The following is a 20,792-nucleotide window of genomic DNA, read 5'->3' as shown; positions in this document are numbered from 1 at the left end:
GTCAAGGGGGTGCAGGAACAGAGAGACCTGGGGATATATGTGCACAAATTATTGAAGGTGGCAGACAGGTTGAGAAAGTGGTTAAAAAAGACATACAGGATCCTGGGCTTTATAAATAGAGGCATAAAGTACAAAAGCAAGGAAGTTATGTTGATCTTTATAAAACACTGGTTTAGCCACAGCTAGAGTATTGTGTCCAATTTTGGGCACCAGACTTTAGGAAGGATGTGAAGGCCATAGAGAGGATGCAGAAAAGATTTACTAGAATGGTACTAGGGATGAGGGACTTCAGTTACGTGGATAGACTGGAGAAGCTGGGGTTGCTCACTGTAGAGCAGAGAAGATTGAGAGGGGATTTGATAGAAGTGTTCAAAATCATGAGGGGTTTAGGTAAAGTGAATGAAGAGACACTGTTCCCATTGGTGGAAAGGTCGAGATCAAAAGGACACAGATTTAAGGTGATTGGCAAAAGAACCAAAGGTGACATGAGGAAAAACGTTTTTAAGCAGCGAGTCGTTATGATCTGGAATGTGCTGCCTGAAAGGGTGGTGGAAGCAGATTCAGTGGTGGCTTTCAAAAAGGAATTGGATAAATATTTGAAGGGAAAAAATTTGCAGGGCAATGGGACTGACTGGATTGCTCTTGCAAAGAGCGCCACGAGCTCGATGGGCTGAATGGCCTTCTGTGCTGTAACCATTCTATGATTCTAGTAAGTTAAAAGTAAAGATAATTAATTGTTTTGCAGCAAGACAAAGTTCAAGGTATTGTGTTGATGACAAGTTTCAACTTGAATCGCATTCAGAATCTGTACTAAACGCAGTGAAGCTGGGCTCTGTTATTAGTCGGCCTGCCTGGGAAGACAAGACTACCACTTTTCTTCAGAAAGAGAAGCAAATTCCTGTGCTACAAACACCCTATGAGACTGAGCTGACATACAAAGCAAGAATGGAGGCATTAGGAGAAACTGAGAAACTTTTTGATGCACTTACACAAGAAAAGCAACAGGTAATGAAGCAAATTACAATTCATGCCCATAAATTAGGAACATTTTCAATTAAAATCTTTTGTTAGTAATTACATCTTGTATTAACGTTTTGGGACTTAGTGAAGCCCCTCTGCAATTAGCCATGTTTCAGTGCTGTATTAGGTAATGTGCACATAAAAATCGTTGCATTATTTTTACATGCAGTAGATTATACAAATAGTATCCTTTAGAGCCAGATAAAAAAGGAACTGTGTAGAGATCCAACAAAATATGGATAGTTTAAACTGCAGCACTTATGGCAACTGTATTTCACTACAAATGAACAGGGATTGCCAGCCTACAGTGGAACGGGTTTGATTGATTGATCTTTTGCTTTTGTTAACCTCAGCAGAAATGTAGATGGGCAGAAGGACTATTTTACTAAATGGGCTGCAAAGCCAAATTAATCTATTAAAGGGATACCTGACCATTGAGAGTCAGAATTCCTTTGCAGTTAATGTCGGATGATGTGATGAAATAAAGTGTTCAAAAACGTATAATTCTAATATGAATTCTGGATTGCCTACTGTCATAGTTTGGGATTCAATTTTTTTCCACAAATTGGACCCAGTCATGAACTGTCTTAAAATGGGCTTTGGAGAGAAGCTTGCCCAATGTGGTTAGCTGCCCCAGAGAGTCCTGTGATGAGCTCTAAATCTAGTGGCAGTGGACAGGTGATTTAAATAGGGGATGGAAGAGTTCCCAATGACCCATTTGTTAGCAATATCTGGTCATTCAGGAGACATCCAGCATCTTGGTGTCAACAACATTTTTTGATCTCTGCTAGTCTTTGAAGAGAGGCTTTTAAAAAAAATCACCACACAACACCAGATGGGGAGTGAAGCAACAGAGAGGCTGCGAGGGGCATATAATCTCTGCACTGCTGGAAGGACAGATCGCGGAGCAGATCTATTCCCAAAGTGGGCTAATGTACGCATGTTCTTTATCTTTTGTTACGGTACACAAACATAGGTTGAACTGATTTTTTAACATACGCTTCTGTATGTTTTGTCGACTGGAATAAAGCAGCTTATGAACCAAGCTAAATGAGGCCTTGCCTAGTGTTAACTCAGTCCACCTTTGGAGAGATTAAAGGAGTGTGCAATCTGGTCCAGATCACGAGAGTTTCATTGTTCCACTCCCAGGTTTCGCTATCATGCTGGCAGATACAGTGCAGCAGGAGTCAACTTCCATAAAAGGCAGGCAACCAGACTGCTTAAGGGAGCGACTGACTCCACTGAATCCGAGTAGGTACCTGCAGACAGACCCAAATTTGTAACGCCTGCACATTGGGCATTCCTTCTGACACTGGTTATTCATAAGTGCACGTGCTGTTTCTTCGTGATGAATAGATTACATACGGACAGTAATGCTGGGGTGGAAAATCTGAATAGCACTGGTACAAAATACAGGAATCATTACATAAGATCATGCACACTATGAAAATGTGTTTTCCTTTTATAAAGCAGATTTTTCTAAGTTTTAAGAGTAACTGATATTTTTGGAAGTGCTTTGTGCAGGATCTGCAGAGCTGAGCTGGCTATTTGGACTAGTATACATGTGAATGGCTGGAATGAACAAATTGCCATAAGCAAACTGCACAGCTGAACAGATGGTGCTGTCGAAAAATGATGACAAGGGATATTGGAGAGCAAAAATCACAAATTTAGCGTTTTTTACTTTTAACTCTGTAGCTTAATTTAGTATCTAATTTTTCACTGCAGATTGAAGCTGCATTAAGTCGTATACCTGGTTCTGCAGGTAGAATGACCCTGCAAGCAAGGCTGGAAAAGGTAAGATGTAATCTGGTTTGCAGGATGTGTTTTACTGTAATGCAACCGCAGTTCAGTGAAATCTTTTTCTTAAGAATATTTTTTACTTGTGAAAAACAAGCAATAATTCATAAAGTGGAGACTACATCACACAACATACAATAGATTAGCAGCGTTGCAACACAACAAATTTAAGTACAAGTTTTCAATGGTCAAACAGCTAAAATGATATTAACCTAGTCACTGATAGTTTATATGATCTTTCAAAGTTAAGACAAGCTATTACAATGAGAATCTTAATGAAGTTGAAGGGAATGAGAAAACATCTATTCAGGCCCAATAACAGGTGGTGTGGTTGGGACCAGGACATCAGGTGGTGATTATGATACTGGTCTAGTGATACAAAGGTCATTAGTTCAAATCCCACCATGGCAAGTAGTGAAATTGAATTCTATAAATCTAGTAATTTGTAGGTTGGTATCAGGAAAAAAATGAAAACTGCCAGATTTTTTTTTTATTCGTTCACGGGATGTGGGCGTCGCTGGCAAGGCCAGCATTTATTGCCCATCCCTAATTGCCCTTGAGAAGGTGGTGGTGAGCCGCCGCCTTGAACTGCTGCAGTCCGTGTGGTGACGGTTCTCCCACAGTGCTGTTAGGAAGGGAGTTCCAGGATTTTGACCCAGCGACAATGAAGGAACGGCGATATATTTCCAAGTCGGGATGGTGTGTGACCTGGAGGGGAATGTGCAGGTGGTGTTGTTCCCATGTACCTGCTGCTCTTGTCCTTCTAGGTGGTAGAGGTCGCGGGTTTGGGAGGTGCTCATGAAAGCCCAATTGTTTCACTAATTTCCTCAAGGAAGGGACCTTGCCACCACCTCATAGTTCTGGCCTACACATGGATCCAGGCCCACATGTTGTAGTTGACTCCTAGTGCCCTCTGAAATAACTAGGCAAACCAGTCAGTTATACAAGGCAGCCCATCTGGGTAACTAGAGATGGGCAATAAATGTGGATGTGCTAGTGTTGCCCACCTCCCCAGAATAAATTTTTAAAAATCATGGAATTTACATTATGAATGGCCTTAACATCAGTCCAGTAAAAGCGAAAGGATATTTGTGGCAGGCAAATGGATATGGCACATACTAGAAGATAGAAATCTGAGGAAAATGGGCAGACAACAATATGGAGAGGGCACAGATGCAGCTGGTGAAGAGTATGGGCTGGGTGCTGTATAATGAGATGGAGAAGGAAGAAATAGAAAGCTTTCCAAAACAGAACCAAGGTCAACTGAGAACACTGGGACGGGCACAGCCAGCAATCACTTAAGGGGAAACTGTATGTGTATAAATATTTAGCCTGAGATAGATACATAATTTTTGTACAGTACTGTTGAATCAAATTTTCAAAATATTTTTCTGCATTTTCCAGCTATCTAAATAATCCTTGGGAAAGATGCAGAAATGTGAAGTCTGTAGTCTAAATCGCGGAGAAACTATGTAGCGAACTCTACTGTTTATGGAAGAAAGCTGTTTGTAGAAATCTATTTGCTTGGAAATGTTACTTGGTTGAGATAAACTGGAAAACTTAAATCTGTATAATCAGCATAATTGTCTGTCCCAGTAGGGTTGGGAAACAGATCATCCTCTCATCACAAACCACATCTAGTGTGTTTTTTACCCATAGAGTTGCTTGTGCTCAAAGTTCATATTATTCTGTACTAGATGTACTGGGCACTCATATTATTCTGAACTGTGTATTCACAGGAAGCTTTGGAAGATCGTTTGGAAAAGATTAATCGCGATCTAGGATCAATCCGTATGACGTTGAAGCGGTTTCATGTTTTACGAACTTCTGCAAATTTGTAAACTGTTTCCCATTCTTCATTTGACCAGATCATTACTTGCACTAAAACTACATTTGTAGGCACAATTATCACTGGCAGAAGGTGCGTTTATTTTGGATCATCTTGAGCCTGAATGATGGCCTTAATATGTATGTCTACACATTAGAGTTCACACTGTTGTATATGTAAAGCAAAACATTCTGTGCCTTTTTAGGAAGTGTAGCCCATAATTCACAACTAGTTTTGTTATTAAAAATTGAAACCAAAACCCATAAGATATATTTTAGTAATGTTTAGAGAGTGCACAATATCTGTACTTTTGTAAATTATATAGACCATATGGAAGTGGTTACTATTTGTTAAAACATGCATTAAGGTGTAAAGTGTCTGTCACAAAATATTTTGCAGAATTAGGATGTTTGTTTCTCAGAAATTTTTAATATTTTATATTTGAAATTTAAATACTTTTTCTTGAACTAATTTTTTTAAAAATATTAAAATACAGCATTGAACAGACTTGTTACGATAAAGTGTCTTAATTCAGAGGATATCTCTGAATGAAAAGCCACTTTTTTTTGGTAACTGCAACAAGTTTCATAGAGTCTATGAAAGTGGTGGCAGTAACTTCAACAGTGTGCACATCACACAACCTCCAAGTTTCTTTATGATCACTAAACCATGTCAAGTTATTTTAGTTTGGCAAAACATGTTTACAGAATATGTAAGACCATCTATTGCCGCATGGACAACTGATTAAAAATGTAATGCTGATACTCTAATGACTCATTTTTTGACCTACAAGAACCACAACTAACAAACCATCAGAACAAAGTTCTCTCTGACCACTGCACTTTTTGATATATATTAATGACATGGACTTGGGTATCGAGGGTATAATTTCAAAGTTTGCAGATGACACAAAACTCGGAAATGTAGTAAACAATGTGGAGGATAGTAACAGACTTCAGGAGGACAGAGACCGACTGGAGAAATGGACAGACAGGTGGCAGATGAAATTTAACGCAGAGAAGTATGAAGTGATACATTTTGGTAGGAAGATTGGGGAGAGGCAATATAAACTAAATGGTACAATTTTAAAGGGGGTTCAGGAACAGAGAACTGGGGGTGCACATACAGCTTTATGAATTGAGGCATAGAGTACAAAAGCAAGGAAGTTATGCTAAACTTTATAAAACACTGGTTAGGCCTCAGCTGGAGTATTGTATTAAATTCTGGGCACCACACTTTAGGAAGGATATCAAGGCCTTAGAGAGGGTGCAGAAGAGATTTACTAGAATGGTGCTTCAGTTATGTGGAGAGACTGGAGAAGTTCTCCTGAGAACAGAGAAGGTTATGGGGAGATTTGATAAATGTGTTCAAAATCATGAAGGGTTTTGATAGAGTAAATAAGGAGAAACTGTTTCCAATGGCAGAAGGGTCAGTAACCAGGGAATGGAGTTTTTACAATATGTGCAGGACTCATTTCTCTCCCAGTATGTAAAATGCCCAACAAGAGAGGAAGCGCTGCTGGATCTAGCAATGGGAAATTAACCAGAACAGATAAGAGGAGTAAGCGTAGGGGAACATCTAGGCAATAATGATCACAACATAAGGTTTAAGATAAAGACTTGAAAATGACATAAGTAAGACAAAGATCAAAGTAATAAATTGGGAAAAAAAGCTGATTTTTGAGGGGATGAGAATGGAAGTAGGAAAAATAAACTGAAAAAATTTACTGACAAATAAAGAAATAGAACAGCAGTGGGAAACATTTAAAACGGTGATCAATAGCATCCAGGAGAAATATATCCCATTAAAAAGCAAGAATGAACTAGCCAATAATGACATGGATGAATAAAGGCAAAATTGAAACTAAAGAAAAAGGCATACACTAAGTACGTGGACAACAAAGGAGAGGATGACAAAAAGGAATATGAAAAGGTTGGGAATGAAGTCAAAAAAACAATTTGGAAGGCAAAAAGAAACCATGAAATTAAATTATAGAGGAATATCAAAAAAGAGTAAAGTATTCTACAGACACATAAATAACAAAAGAAAAATCAGGATAAGCATAGGGCCACTAAGGGATAGACATGATAAACTCACAGGTAATGACAGTGAAATTGCAGAAATATTAAATAATTACTTTGCCTCAGTATTTACCAGGGAGACTAACATGGTGGGCATGACATCAGAAGAGGAGATCAAAAAAGATATAAAGACATTTAAGATAGAAAGGGGGGGAAGATAATTGATAAACTAATCAAACTTAGAGAGGATAAAATCCCTGGTCTGGATGGATTGCATCTGCACAAAGAAGTTAAGGAAGAGATAACAGAGGCACTATTACATATATATAAAATGCATTAGAGAAGGGATTAGTGCCAGAGGACTGGCGGATGGCTAATGTTATTCCTATATTTAAAAAGGGAGATAGAAGTCCAGAGAACTAGAGACCAATCATCTTAATGTCGGTGGTAGGAAAGATAATTGAATCCATACTCAAAGATGTAATAGAGAAACAACTAGCAACTGAAAATATAATCGAGTAGTCAGCATAGATTTCATAAGGGAAGGTCATGCTTGACCATCCTTATTGAATTCTTTGAAGTAACAGAAAGTGTGGACATGGGTAATGCAGTAGATGTAATATATTTGGAATATGTAATATATAAGGTACCGTTTAGTAGACTCATGACTAAGGTCAGAGAATGGATAGCAAGCTGGCTACAAAACAGAACAGAGAGTAGGGGCTAAAGGTAGTTACTCAAACTGGCAAAGGTGGGAACTGGTGTTCTACAAGGATTGGTGCTGGGACCACTGTTGTACACAATTTACATTAACGATTCGGACTCGGGAATCGGAAGTACAATTTCAAAATTCGTGCTCGACACCAATTTGGGGGGTACAGTTAATACTGAGGAGGACTGTGTCAAAATACAGGGAGACATTAATAAACTTGTAGAATGGGTGTGCAATTAGCAAATGAGTTTCAATATAGATAAGTGTGAGGTGGTACATTTTAGTAGGAATAATGAGGTCACATACCCCTTGGAAAATAAGGGTCTAAATGAGGTGGAGGAGCAGAGGGATTTAGGGGTACAGATACACAAATCACTAAAAGTAGCAACGCAGGTTAACAAGACCATCTTTAAAAAAAAAGCAAACCAAACACGGGTTCATTTCTAGAGGGATAGAATTGAAAAGCAGAGAAGTCATGCTAAACTTGTACAGAACCTTGATTAGACCACACTTGGAGTACTGTGAACAGTTCAGGTATCCACACCATAAAAGGGATATAGAGGCAGTGGAGAAGGTACAAAAAAGATTTACTAGGATGATACCAGAAATGAGACGTTATACCTATCAGGAAAGATTGAATAGGCTTAGGCTGTTTAGAAAAGAGAAGACTGGTAGAGGTCTTTAAGATTATGAAAGGGTTTGACAGGGTAGACCGAGAGATGTTTCCACTTGTGTGGGAGACCAGAACTAGGGGCCATAAATATAAAATAGTCACTAATAAATCCAATAGGGAATTCAAGAGAAACTTCTTCACCCAGAGAGTGGTGAGAATGAGGTACTCGCTACCACAGGGAGTAGTTGAGGTGACTAACCGATGCATTTAAGGGGAAGCGAGATAAACACATGAAGGAGAAGGGAATAGAATGTTGATAGGGTTAGATGAAGAAGGGTGGGAGGAGGTGCACGTGGAGCGTAAACACTGGCATGGACCTGTTGGGCCGAATGGCCTGTTATTGTGGTGTACATTCTATGCAATCCTTTGACACAGATTTAAGGTGATCGGCAAAAGACCCAGAGGTGACATTTTTTTTACACAGCGAGCTGTAATGATCTGGAATGCACTGCCTGTAAGGTCAGTGGAAGTAGATTCAATACCAATTTTCAAAAAGGAATTGGATGAATACTTAAGGGAAAAAAATTACAGGGCTATGGGGACAGAGCAGGGGAATGGGACTGATTGGATAGCTCTTTCAAAGAGCTGGCATAGGCACGATGGGCCGAATGGCCTCCTCCTATGCTGTACCTGCTACGGTAACCTGCCCACCCACTCAAGAATGATGGTGGGTTAAGCAACTAACAAGGAGAAGTGGTTCCATGAGCATCCCTATTTTCAACCATGGTGGAGCACAGCATATGAGTGTAAGAGACGAGGCTGAAGTGTTTGAAAGTGTCTTCAGCCAAAAGGGTTGAGTGGATAATCCTACCCGGCCTCCCCCCGAGGTCCCCATCATCATACCAGCCAATTCATTTCATCACGTGACGTTAAGCAGCTAAGTCTATGTCCCCTGAGAACGTTCTGGCTGTAGTGCTGGGATGCCAGATAGTGCTGTGTGCCCTCTCAGATCCCAGGGCACTATTGGAAAAAGAGCAGGAGTGTTTTCCCGGTATCCTGGCCAATATTTGTCCCTCAGTCAACTTTACTAAAACAGATGATTGGAACAGACTCGGAGCGGAGCTACAGGCGGGAGCGGACCTAGGAGAGACCTACGTGAGTCTTTTTCCCCAGCGGGGAGGGAGCTTCGCGGGCTTTTTCAAAGGCAGGGGGCGGGGCCAATTCATTGGTACCTGTATATAGGTGGAGCGGTTGCTAAACCCGAGACACTACACTAGTAGTGACTCCCACCCTCCCACCTCCTCTAACCTTTTGGGGGGTAGAGGGAATTTAAAGGGTAGTTTCGTTTTTTATATTTTGTTTTCAGGGACTTAACTCCTGGACCTAAGATAAATAAGAAGCAAAAAGTAATCCAAAGTGGGACGTCACCAAGGAAGAGGTAAGTGATTGGTTGGTGAGTATTTTCCTGCTGAATTTGTCTAAGGTTAGAGTTTGTGGATTCTCTGGTCTCTGTTGTGTAGTGGGGGACTGCTATTCAGCAAGGGCCCTTGAGTATACCTTTTAATTGAAGTGAAATTGGTGGGATTCATTTAATTTGAATTAATTAGTTAAAGGGTAAGTCATGTCAGGACAGCCCAGCCTCGTGTTATGCTCTTCCTGCTCTATGTGGGAAATCAGGGACCCTTCCGGTGTCCCTGACGACCATGTGTGCGGGAAATGTATCCAGCTGCAGCTACTGACAAACCGCATTGCGGCACTGGAGCTGCGGATGGATTCATTATGGAGCATTCGCGATGCTGAAAACGTCGTGGATAGCACGCTTGGTGAGATGGTCACACCGCAGGTAAAGGTTGTACAGGCAGGAAGTAAGTGGGTGACCTCCAGGCAGAGTAAGAGGAACAGGCAGGCAGTGCAGGGGTCCTCTGTGGCCGTCCCCCTCTCAAACAAATATACCGCTTTGGATATTGTTGAGGGGGATGACTTATCAGGGGAAGGCAGCAGCAGCCAACTTCCTGGCACCTGGGGTAGCTCTGCTGCACAGGCTGGGAGGAAAAAGAGTGGAAGAGCTATAGTGGTAGGGGATTCTATCGTAAGGGGAACAGACAGGCCTTTCTGTGGCCGTAAACGTGACTCCAGGATGGTTTGTTGCCTCCCTGGTGCCAGGGTCATGGATGTCACTGAGCGGCTTCAGGGCATTCTCAAGGGGGAGGGTGAGCAGGCAGAGGTCGTGGTCCACATTGGGACCAACGACATAGGTAGGAAGGGAGATGAGGTCCTGCATCAAGAATTTAGGGAGCTAGGTAGCAGATTAAAGAGCAGGACCTCAAAGGTTGTAATCTCTGGATTACTCACAGTGCCTCGGGCTAGTGAGTATAGAAATAGGAGGATAGAACAGATGAATGCGTGGCTAAAGAGTTGGTGCAGGAGGGAGGGTTTCAGTTTCCTGGATCACTGGGCCTGCTTCTGGGGAAGGTGGGACTTGTACAAGTCGGACGGGTTGCATCTGAACCAGAGCGGGACAAATATCCTTGCGGGGAGGTTTGCTAGCACTGTTGCGGGGGGTTTAAACTAACTTGGCAGGGGGATGGGATACAGAGTGGAGCTACAATAGGGGGTGATGTGCAGCCAAATATTGAGAAAAAAACAAGTCAGCTTGGAAGACAGGGCAAATATGTAAGGGCAAGGCTGGATGGCATCTATTTTAATGCAAGGAGTCTTGCAAATAAGGTGGATGAACTGAAGGTGTTGATAAACACATGGGAGTATGACATTGTTGCTGTCACAGAGACATGGTTGAGGGAGGGGCAAGACTGGCAGCTCAATATTCCGGGGTACAGAATCTTCAGGCGAGACAGAGGGGGAGGTATAAGAGGAGGGGGGGTCGCAATATTAATTAAGGAATCAATTACTGCCATAAGGAGGGATGATATATTAGCAGGTTCCTCAAATGAGGCCATATGGGTGGAGCTTAAAAACAAAAAGGGGGCAAGCACTTTGATGGGAGTGTACTATAGACCCCCAAACAGTCAGGGGGAGATAGAGGAACAGATATGTAGGCAAATCTCAGAAAATTGTGCAAATAATAGGGTAATAATAGTGGGGGATTTCAACTTCCCCAATATTAACTGGGATACTCAGAGTGTAAAAGGCTTAGAGGGTACAAAATTCTTAACGTGCATCCAGGAGAGCTTTTTGAGCCAGCATGTAGAAAGTCCTACAAGAGAGGGGGCGGTACTGGACCTAATTCTAGGGAATGAGTCCGGCCAAGTGGAAGAAGTGCTAGTAGGTGAGCAGTGACCATAATTCAGTGAGATTTAAGGTGGTCATGGAAAAGGACAGGGAGGGGCCGGAAATAAAGGTTCCAAATTGGGGGAAGGCCGATTTTAATAGGATAAGGCAGGATCTGGCCAAAATGGACTGGGATCAGCTGCTTGTAGGAAAATCCGCATCGGAGCAATGGGAGTCTTTCAGAAGGGAGATTGAGACCATACAATGGCAACATGTTCCCGTGAAGGTCAAGGGTGGTTCCAAGAACTCCAGGGAACCTTGGATGTCAGGGGATATACGAGAATGGATTAGGAAAAAAAGGAGGGCTTTTGGCAGATACAAAAGGCTAAAGACGGAGGAAGCCCTAGAGGAGTACAAAAAGTGCAGGGGGATACTTAAAAAAGAAATTAGGAGATCAAGGAGGGGCCATGAAAAAACTCTGGCGAGCAAAATAAAGGAAAATCCTAAGATGTTTTATAAGTATATTAAGGGTAAGAGGATAACTAGGGAAAAAATAGGGCCCATTAGGGACAAAAATGGCAATGTGTGTGTGGAGCCGGCAGATGTAGGAGGGGTTCTAAATGAATTTTTTGCATCTGTTTTCACTATGGAGAAGGACGACGTAGACAGAGAAATACGACAGGGGGACTGTGATATACTCGAACATATTAACATCGAGCGGGAGGAGGTATTGGCGGTTTTAGCAGGCCTAAAAATGGATAAATCCCCAGGCCCGGACGAAATGTATCCCAGGCTACTGTGTGAGGCAAAGGAGGAGATTGCGGGGGCTCTGACACATATATTCAGAACCTCTCTGGCCACAGGGGATGTGCCAGAGGACTGGAGAACCGCTAATATAGTACCATTATTCAAGAAGGGGAGTAGGGAAAAACCGGGGAACTACAGGCCAGTGAGCCTAACATCAGTGGTCGGAAAATTGTTGGAAAAAATTCTGAAGGACAAAATTAGTCTCCACTTGGAGAAGCAAGGATTAATCAGGGATAGTCAACATGGCTTTGTCAAGGGAAGATCATGTCTGACTAATTTGATTGAATTTTTTGAGGGGGTGACTAGGCGTGTGGATGAGGGTAACGCAGTGGATGTGGTATACATGGATTTCAGTAAGGCCTTCGATAAAGTCCCGCACAGGAGACTGGTCAAGAAGGTACGAGCCCATGGAGTCCAGGGTGCCTTGGCACTTTGGATACAAAACTGGCTTAGTGGCAGAAGGCAGAGGGTGATGGTCGAAGGTTGTTTTTGTGACTGGAAGCCTGTGGCCAGTGGGGTACCACAGGGATCTGTGCTGGGGCCCTTGCTGTTTGTGGTCTACATTAACGACTTGGATATGAATGTAAAAGGTATGATCAGTAAGTTCGCTGATGATACAAAAATTGGTAGGGTGGTAAATAGCGAGGAGGATAGCCTCAGTCTGCAGGACGATATAGATGGGTTGGTCAGATGGGCGGAACAGTGGCAAATGGAATTTAACCCGGAAAAGTGCGAGGTGATGCACTTTGGAGGGACTAACAAGGCAAGGGACTACACAATGAATGGGAGGACCCTAGGCAAGACAGAGGGTCAGAGGGATCTTGGTGTGCAAGTTCACAGATCCCTGAAGGCGGCGGAACAGGTAGATAAGGTGGTAAAGAAGGCATATGGGATACTTGCCTTTATTAGCCGAGGCATAGAATATAAGAGCAAGGAGGTTATGATGGAGCTGTATAAAACACTGGTTAGGCCACAGCTGGAGTACTGTGTGCAGTTCTGGTCGCCGCACTACAGGAAGGATGTGATCGCTTTGGAGAGGGTGCAGAGGAGATTCACCAGGATGTTACCAGGGCTGGAGCGCTTCAGCTATGAAGAGAGACTGGGAAGATTGGGTTTGTTTTCCTTGGAGCAGAGGAGGCTGAGGGGGGACATGATTGAGGTGTACAAAATTATGAGGGGCATAGATAGGATGGATACTCAGGAGCGTTTTCCCTTCGTTGAGGGTTCTATAACAAGGGGGCATAGATTCAAGGTAAAAGGCGGGAGGATTAGAGGGGATTTGAGAAAGAACTTTTTCACCCAGAGGGTGGTTGGAGTCTGGAACTCACTGCCTGAGAGGGTTGTGGAGGCAGGAACCCTCACAACATTCAAGAAGCATTTGGATGAGCACTTGAAATGCCATAGCATACAAGGCTACGGACCAAATGCTGGAATATGGGATTAGATTAGACTGGGCTTGATGGCCGGCACAGACACGATGGGCCGAAGGGCCTCTATCCGTGCTGTATAACTCTATGACTCTATGAGATGACCTGGCCATTTATTTCATTGTTGCTTGTGGGACCTTGCTGTGTGTAAATTGGCTGCCACATTGCCCTACATTACAACAGTGACTACGCTTCAAAGGTACTTCATTGGTTGTAAAGTGCTGAGGTCGTGAAAGCTGCTTTTTAAATGCAAGTTTTTTTTTTGGTTACGATGTTCCACACAGTTAAATTACTCACTGGCTAGGCTCACACATGAAGAATGATTACTTGGGTGAGGTGCCAGATAGTCTGTCAGCCCCTGGAACTATACCCTAGCAAGGAGTCAGTACCTTCAGGAGAGGAGGGAAGAAAACTGATGACAAAATTAATTAAAGAGTGTGAATGTTTCAACAGGTTGTGTGACTACATTAATAAAACTTTTTTGTTTGGAAAAAAAAATTGCCATTGTATGTGCATTCATTATATTTTAATTGGCTTATGATTTCACATGTTAAAACAAATTTTAAAAAATTAAATGTAGGAATGATAAACTTGTTTGACAGTTGATATCGATGTCACAATCTCAAACTATTCAGGGCTGCAGGCTCTGAGGGAGGGAGGTGCACGACCCCACATTCCATGCTTTGCAGATCACCATTTTGCAACATCTTTAACTAAAAGTATTAAAAGACTTTTAAACCTCACCATAGGTCCATAAAATGACACATAATGATGGAAATACACCACGGGGCCACTAGCATCTGAAAAGAAAGATCAACGATTTGAGAACTGACACCATTTTCTCTTTCTGGATGTTGATAGACCTGCTGTGTATTTCCAGAAATTTCTGGGTTTATTTCAGATTTCCAGCACTAGCAGTTTTTTTTAATATCTTGTTCTGTGACCACTTTGTACAACAGTAAACAAAAACAAATCCCAGTTTTTAAATATAAAACTTGTATATACATCAGCACACACATAATAAAAGGAGCAACTTTGCAGGCAAAAGTAAGGCAGTTTATTTTACTCAATCCATGGAGCCTGAGAGTCACCAACCTATCCCATGTGAATTAAACTCCATTTTTTCCATTAATTATTTTTATTTGATGTTGTGCAGTTAAACTCACTTGTATGTAACTCTAATGTTTATTGTATGCAAGCTACCTTTACAAAATTTAATATTCAGACCTTTTATGCACAAGTTGTATTCTGTTTTCCATCCAGCCTATTGTATATAACAAAGCAGCGACTACATTGTGTTTAAAAAGCAAAAATACAAAAGAGCTATTATCTACGTATATCAGGCTAGAACAACCCGAGGACTAAGGTGGAACTCAGCCTCAATCCAGCTGTGATGTGCTTAAAAAAATTTGCAAGTGCTGCTCTGGGCACAGAGAGCATTTCATCTGAATGATAATGGATTTTTCATTATTATAAAGATCTAATACACTTTCATTATTAGGACTTTATACTAACAGATGTGTTTCTTCTCCCTTCCCACTCTTGCCCCCAAGTCGAGGGTCCTGGGTTCAGGCATCACTCCAGAGACTTAAGCACATAATTTAGGCTGACGCTTCAGGGTAGTACTGAGGGAAGCCTGGGCTTTATAAACGGAGGCATAGAGTACAAAAGCAAAGAAGTGATGCTTAGCCTTTATTAGTCACTAGTTAGGCCTCAGTTGGAGCATTGTGTCCAATTCTGGGCACCAACTTTAGAAAGGATGTCAAGGCCTTGGAGAAGGTGCAGAGATTTACTAGAATTGAACCAGGGATGAGGGACTTCAGTTATGTGGAGAGATTGGGGAAGCTGGGGTTGTTCTCCTTGCAGCAGAGGTGATCATTGTGCCTGTGCTGGCTCTTTGAAAGAGCTATCCAATTAGTCCCACTCCCCCCTGCTCTTTCCCCATATGCCCGTAAATATTTCCTTCTCATGTAGAAAATCCTATTCCCTTTTGAAAGTCACTATTGAATCTGCTTCCACCACCTTTTCAGGCAGTGCATTCCAGATCGTAACAACTCGCTGCGTAAAAAAAATTCTCCTCATCTTCCCTCTGGTTCTTTTGCCAATGATCTTAAATCTGTGTCCTCTGGTTACTGACCCTCCTGCCAGTGGGAACAGTTTCTCCCTACCTACTCTTATTAAAACACTTCATAATTTTGAAAACCTCTGTTAAATTTCCCCTTAACCTTCTCTGCTCTAAGGAGAACAATCCCAGCTTCTTCAGTCTCTCCACATAACTGAAGTCCCATGGGGTGGGGTCGCTCTGGCTGCCTGCCTCTCTTCCCCACTCTAGTCTGTGCCTGGGTGACCCTGAGAGGGAGCATGCAGTGTACGCTTGATGCCTTCCATGACAGGTGGCTACCGCAGGGTGCAGAGTGTCTTGTAGACATCGATAATATAATCCTGATCTAGTTGGGAAGTGTATCCCTTTATTTTTGGTGGCATTTAATGCTTATGTTGGCATCTTTTTAGTTTGATTGGACCATCCAATAGTAGTGGTACAGGTATGGTAGCATAATGGTTATGTTACTGGACTAGTAATCTAGAGGCCCGGACTAATAATCCATGTAGATGAGTTCAAATGCTGCCATGGCAGCTGGGCAATTTAAATTCAGTTAATTAAAATAAAATCTGGAATAAAAAATGAGTATCAGTAATGGTGACCATGAAACTACCAGATTTGTTGTAAAAACCCATCTGGTTCAATAATGTTCTTATCCAGTCTGGCCTATATGTGACTCCAGACCCACAACAGTGTCATAGTCATAGAGTCATAGAGTTATACAGCACGGATAGAGGCCCTTCGGCCCATCGTGTCCGCGCTGGCCATCAAGCCCTGTCTACTCTAATCCCATATTCCAGCATTTGGTCCGTAGCCTTGTATGCTATGGCATTTCAAGTGCTCATCCAAATGCTTCTTGAATGTTGTGAGGGTTCCTGCCTCCACAACCCTTTCAGGCAGTGAGTTCCAGACTCCAACAACCCTCTGGGTGAAAAAGTTCTTTCTCAAATCCCCTCTAAACCTCCCGCCTTTTACCTTGAATCTATGCCCCCTTGTTATAGAACCCTCAATGAAGGGAAAAAGCTCCTTAGTATCCATCCTATCTGTGCCCCTCATAATTTTGTACACCTCAATCATGTCCCCCCTCAGCCTCCTCTGCTCCAAGGAAAACAAACCCAATCTTCCCAGTCTCACTTCATAGCTGAAGCGCTCCAGCCCTGGTAACATCCTGGTGAATCTCCTCTGCACCCTCTCCAAAGCGATCACATCCTTCCTGTAGTGTGCCGACCAGAACTGCACACAGTACTCCAGCTGTGGCCTAACCAGTGTTTTATACAGCTCCATCATAACCTCCTTGCTCTTATATTCTATGCCTCGGCTAATAAAGGCAAGTATCCCATATGCCTTCTTTACCACCTTATCTACCTGTTCCACCGCCTTCAGGGATCTGTGAACTTGCACACCAAGATCCCTCTGACCCTCTGTCTTGCCCTCTGTGTGGTTGATTCTTAACTGTCCTTGAAATGGCCTAGCGAGCCATTCAGTTGTACAATCCCGCTACCTTCACCACACGGACTGCAGCGGTCCAAGGAGGCGGCTCACCACCACCTTCTCAAGGGCAATTAGGGATGGGCAATAAATGCCGGCCTCGCCAGCGACGCCCACATCCCATGAACGAATAAAAAAAAGGGACACTTGTTGAGATGATTTTTGCGTGGTGACTCTGGGGTCGACCGAGTGTCACCCTTATTGTCTAACAAGAAAGGTCCACATCAGTGAAGTCCCTCATCCCTGGGACGCAAACCCTGGCGCGCGGGGGGGGGGCGTGACTGAGCCTCCTGGGCAGCAGGTGGCGCTGTCCTCCCGGGAACCGGCCCGCCTTGGCTGAGAGTTGAGCCGGAGCCGGCGGGCGGGCGGGACAGAGAGAGAGAGAGACAGGCGGGCGGGCGGGCGGGACAGACACAGAGAGAGAGAGAGAGAGGCGGGCGGGACAGACAGACAGACAGACAGACGGGCGGGCAAGGCTTCCGCGGGCGCCCGCAGCTTCCCGTCACTCGGGCAAGGCGGGAACCCGCCCACCTCCAGCACCGACCGACGGACGGACGCGGCACTCAGCACCATGACTGACGCGGCTTCCCAAGGACGTCCCGCGGCTCGGCGCCGCTACTCGGGGAGATGAGGTGAGGTGAGGGCGGGGGGTCCGGGCTTCGGCCGTTCACCGAATAATATTTACCGGGCGCGCCGAGACCTGTGAGGGAAGTATTTTTTGGGAGGGGGGAGGAGAAGCCGCCCGGTTCCGGGACTGGGTCAATAAATCCCGCTTTAAAATTAAACCGAGCCGGTCCCCGGTCTCCGGGTCGGACGGTGGAGCCGGTCCCCGGTCCCGGGTCGGACGGTGGAGCCGGTCCCCGGTCTCCGGGTCGGACGGTGGAGCCGGTCCCCGGTCTCCGGTCTCCGGTATCGGGCCCCCGGCCGGCGGTTCAAGGGCAAGTTTTTCAAGTGAAAGCGGCCGGCCCGGGATCGGTTGCTAGGAGACGGGTTAAAGCGGCCGCGCTGCCTGAGACTCCGCCCGGCCCCGGAGCTGCAAACCCGGAGTCCCCAAATCCATCCACTCCCGGAGCTGCAAAAACTAACGGTTTGACCCGGAGTCGGTGCAGGAATCCGTGCCTCATCTCTCCGCTGATTAAAAAAATGTACAGCACAGAAACAGGCCATTCGGCCCAATAGTTCCATGCCGATTCCTGGTTTGTTTTTATTTCCTTTACTAAATGTGTTCTGATGTTTAATTGACGTCTTCACGGTTTAAAGTATCCTTGAGGACGAATTCTGGTTTGAATTATATGGTCTGATTTTGACCAAAATTATTGCTTGTCGTGACATTCACAGAGGCTGGAGATTGAGGAAGCTGTACACATAACTCTGTGAACTCTGTCCTTTCCCAATCCAGGGTCATGTCCGACAGCCGCTCGGATCCCAACAACTAAGGAATAAAGTGCCTCGTCGGACATGCCGGATTTTGTACCATTTCACTGTGAATGGTTTCCAGAAAGGAAAGCTGTTCATTTGAATTGTATTTTACCTCTAACATGATGCTTCAAGTCGGGCCATTTTCTTTTATTCATTCATGGGATGTGGGCGTCGCTGCGAGGCCGGCATTTATTGCCCATCCCTAATTGCCCTTGAGAAGGTGGTGGTGAGCCGCCTTCTTGAACCACTGCAGTCCGTGTGGTGAAGGTTCTCCCACAGTGCTGTTAGGAAGGGAGTTCCAGGATTTTGACCCAGCGACGATGAAGGAATGACAATATATTTCCAAGTCGGGATGGTGTGTGACTTGGGGGGGAACGTGCAGGTGGTGTTGTTCCCATGTACCTGCTGCCATTGTCCTTCTAAGTGGTAGAGGTCGCGAGTTTGGGAGGTGCTGTCGAAGAAGCCTTGGAGAGTTGCTACAGTGCATCCTATAGATGGTACACACTGCAGCCACTGTGTGCCGGTGGTGAAGGGAGTGAATGTTTAAGGTGGTGTATGGGGTGCCAATCAAGCGGTCTGCTTTGTCCTGGATGACGTTGAGCTTCTTGAGTGTTGCTGGAACTGCACTCATCCAGGCAAGTGGAGAGTATTCCATCACACTCCTGACTTGTGCCTTTTAGATCTTGGAAAGGTTTTGGGGAGTCAGGAGGTGAGTCACTGCTCTTGTCGCCACAGTATTTATATGGCTGGTCCAGTTAAGTTTCTGGTCAATGGTGACCCCCAGGATGTTGATGGTGGGGGATTCGGCGATGGTAATGCCGTTGAATGTCAAGGGGAGGTGGTTAGACTCTCTCTTGTTGGAGATGGTCATTGCCTGGCACTTGTCTTGTGCAAATGTTATTTGCCACTTATCAGCCCAAGCTTGGATGTTGTCCAGGTATTGCTGCATGCAGGCACGGACTACATTGTTATCTGAGGGTCTGCGAATGGAACCGAACACTGTGCAATCATCAGCGAACATCCCCATTTCTGACTTTATGATGGAGGGAAGATCATTGATGAAGCAGCTGAAGATGGTTGGGCCTAGGACACTGCCCTGAGGAACTCCTGCAGCAATGCCCTGGGGCTGAGATGATTGGCCTCCAACAACCACTACCATCTTCCTTTGTGCTCGGTATGACTCCAGCCGCTGGAGAGTTTTCCCCCGATTCCCATTGACTTCAATTTTACTAGGGCTCCTTGGTGCCACACTCTGTCAAATGCTGTCTTGATGTCATGGGCAGTCACTCTCACCTCACCTCTGGAATTCAGCTCTTTTGTCCATGTTTGGACCAAGGCTGTAATGAGGTCTGGAGCCGAGTGGTCCTGGCGGAACCCAAACTGAGCATCGGTGAGCAGGTTATTGGTGAGTAAGTGCCGCTTGATAGCACTGTCGACAACACCTTTCATCACTTTGCTGATGATTGAGAGTAGACTGATGGGGCGTTAATTGGCCGGATTTGATTTGTCCTGCTTTTTGTGGACAGGACATACCTGGGCAATTTTCCACATTATCGGGTAGATGGCAGTGTTGTAGCTGTACTGGAACAGTTTGGCTAGAGGCGTGGCTAGTTCTGGAGCACAAGACTTCAGCACTACAGCTGGGATGTTGTCGGGTCCCATAGCCTTTGCTGTATCCAGTGCACTCAGCCGTTTCTTGATATCACGTGGAGTGAATCGAATTGGCTGAATACTGGCTTCTGTGATGGTGGGGATATCGGGAGGAGGCCGAGATGGATCATCCACTCGGCACTTCTGGCTGAAGATGGTTGCAAACGCTTCAGCCTTGTCTTTTGCATTTACGTGCTGGACTCCACCATCATTGAGGATGAGGATGTTTATAGAGCCTTCTCCTCCCGTTAGTTGTTTAATTGTCCACCACCATTCATGACTGGATGTGGCAAGGCTGCAGAGCTTTGATCTGATCCGTTCGTTGTGGAATCGCTTAGCTCTGTCTATAGCATGGTGCTTCTGCTGTTTAGCATGCATGTAATCCTGTGTTGTAGCTTCACCAGTTTGGCACCTCATTTTTAGTTATGCCTGGTGCTGCTCCTGGCATGCTCTTCTACACTCCTCATTGAACCAGGGTTGATCCCCGGCTTGTTGGTAATGGTAGAGTGAGGAATATGCCGGGCCATGAGGTGACATATTGTGCTGGAATACAATTCTGCTGCTGCTGATGGCCCCAGTGCCTCATGGATACCCCGTTTTGAGCTGCTAGATCTGTTCTGAATCTATCCCATTTAGCACGGTGATAGTGTCACACAAAACATTGGATGGCATCCTCAG

General features: G+C 44.4%; 2 protein-coding genes across 12 annotated transcripts in view; both read left to right on the top strand.

Moving 5' to 3' along the window:
- LOC137342295 (M-phase phosphoprotein 9) overlaps positions 1-5,412 on the top strand; it is a 67,843-nt gene extending 62,431 nt beyond the window's left edge. For 7 of the 8 annotated variants that reach the window (XM_068006222.1, XM_068006218.1, XM_068006217.1 and 4 more), the window contains 3 exons: positions 746-1,005; positions 2,749-2,817; positions 4,560-5,412. In XM_068006222.1, coding sequence (XP_067862323.1) covers positions 746-1,005; positions 2,749-2,817; positions 4,560-4,661 — 431 coding nt within the window. In that variant the 3' untranslated portion in view covers positions 4,662-5,412. The remainder of the gene's footprint in view (positions 1-745; positions 1,006-2,748; positions 2,818-4,559) is intronic. The other variant, XM_068006220.1, reaches the window with a different exon arrangement.
- Positions 5,413-17,478: 12,066 nt separating this feature from the next.
- LOC137342290 (membrane-associated phosphatidylinositol transfer protein 2) overlaps positions 17,479-20,792 on the top strand; it is a 354,330-nt gene continuing 351,016 nt past the window's right edge. For all 4 annotated transcript variants that reach the window (XM_068006206.1, XM_068006204.1, XM_068006207.1 and 1 more), the window contains exon 1: positions 17,479-17,677. The gene's annotated coding sequence lies outside the window, so the exon portion shown is untranslated. The remainder of the gene's footprint in view (positions 17,678-20,792) is intronic.

This window comes from Heptranchias perlo, chromosome 25, assembly GCF_035084215.1.
Source record: "Heptranchias perlo isolate sHepPer1 chromosome 25, sHepPer1.hap1, whole genome shotgun sequence".
NCBI lineage: Eukaryota > Metazoa > Chordata > Chondrichthyes > Hexanchiformes > Hexanchidae > Heptranchias > Heptranchias perlo.
The sequence above is the reverse complement of the archived record's forward strand: the minus strand, read 5'-3'. Positions and strand labels throughout refer to the sequence as shown.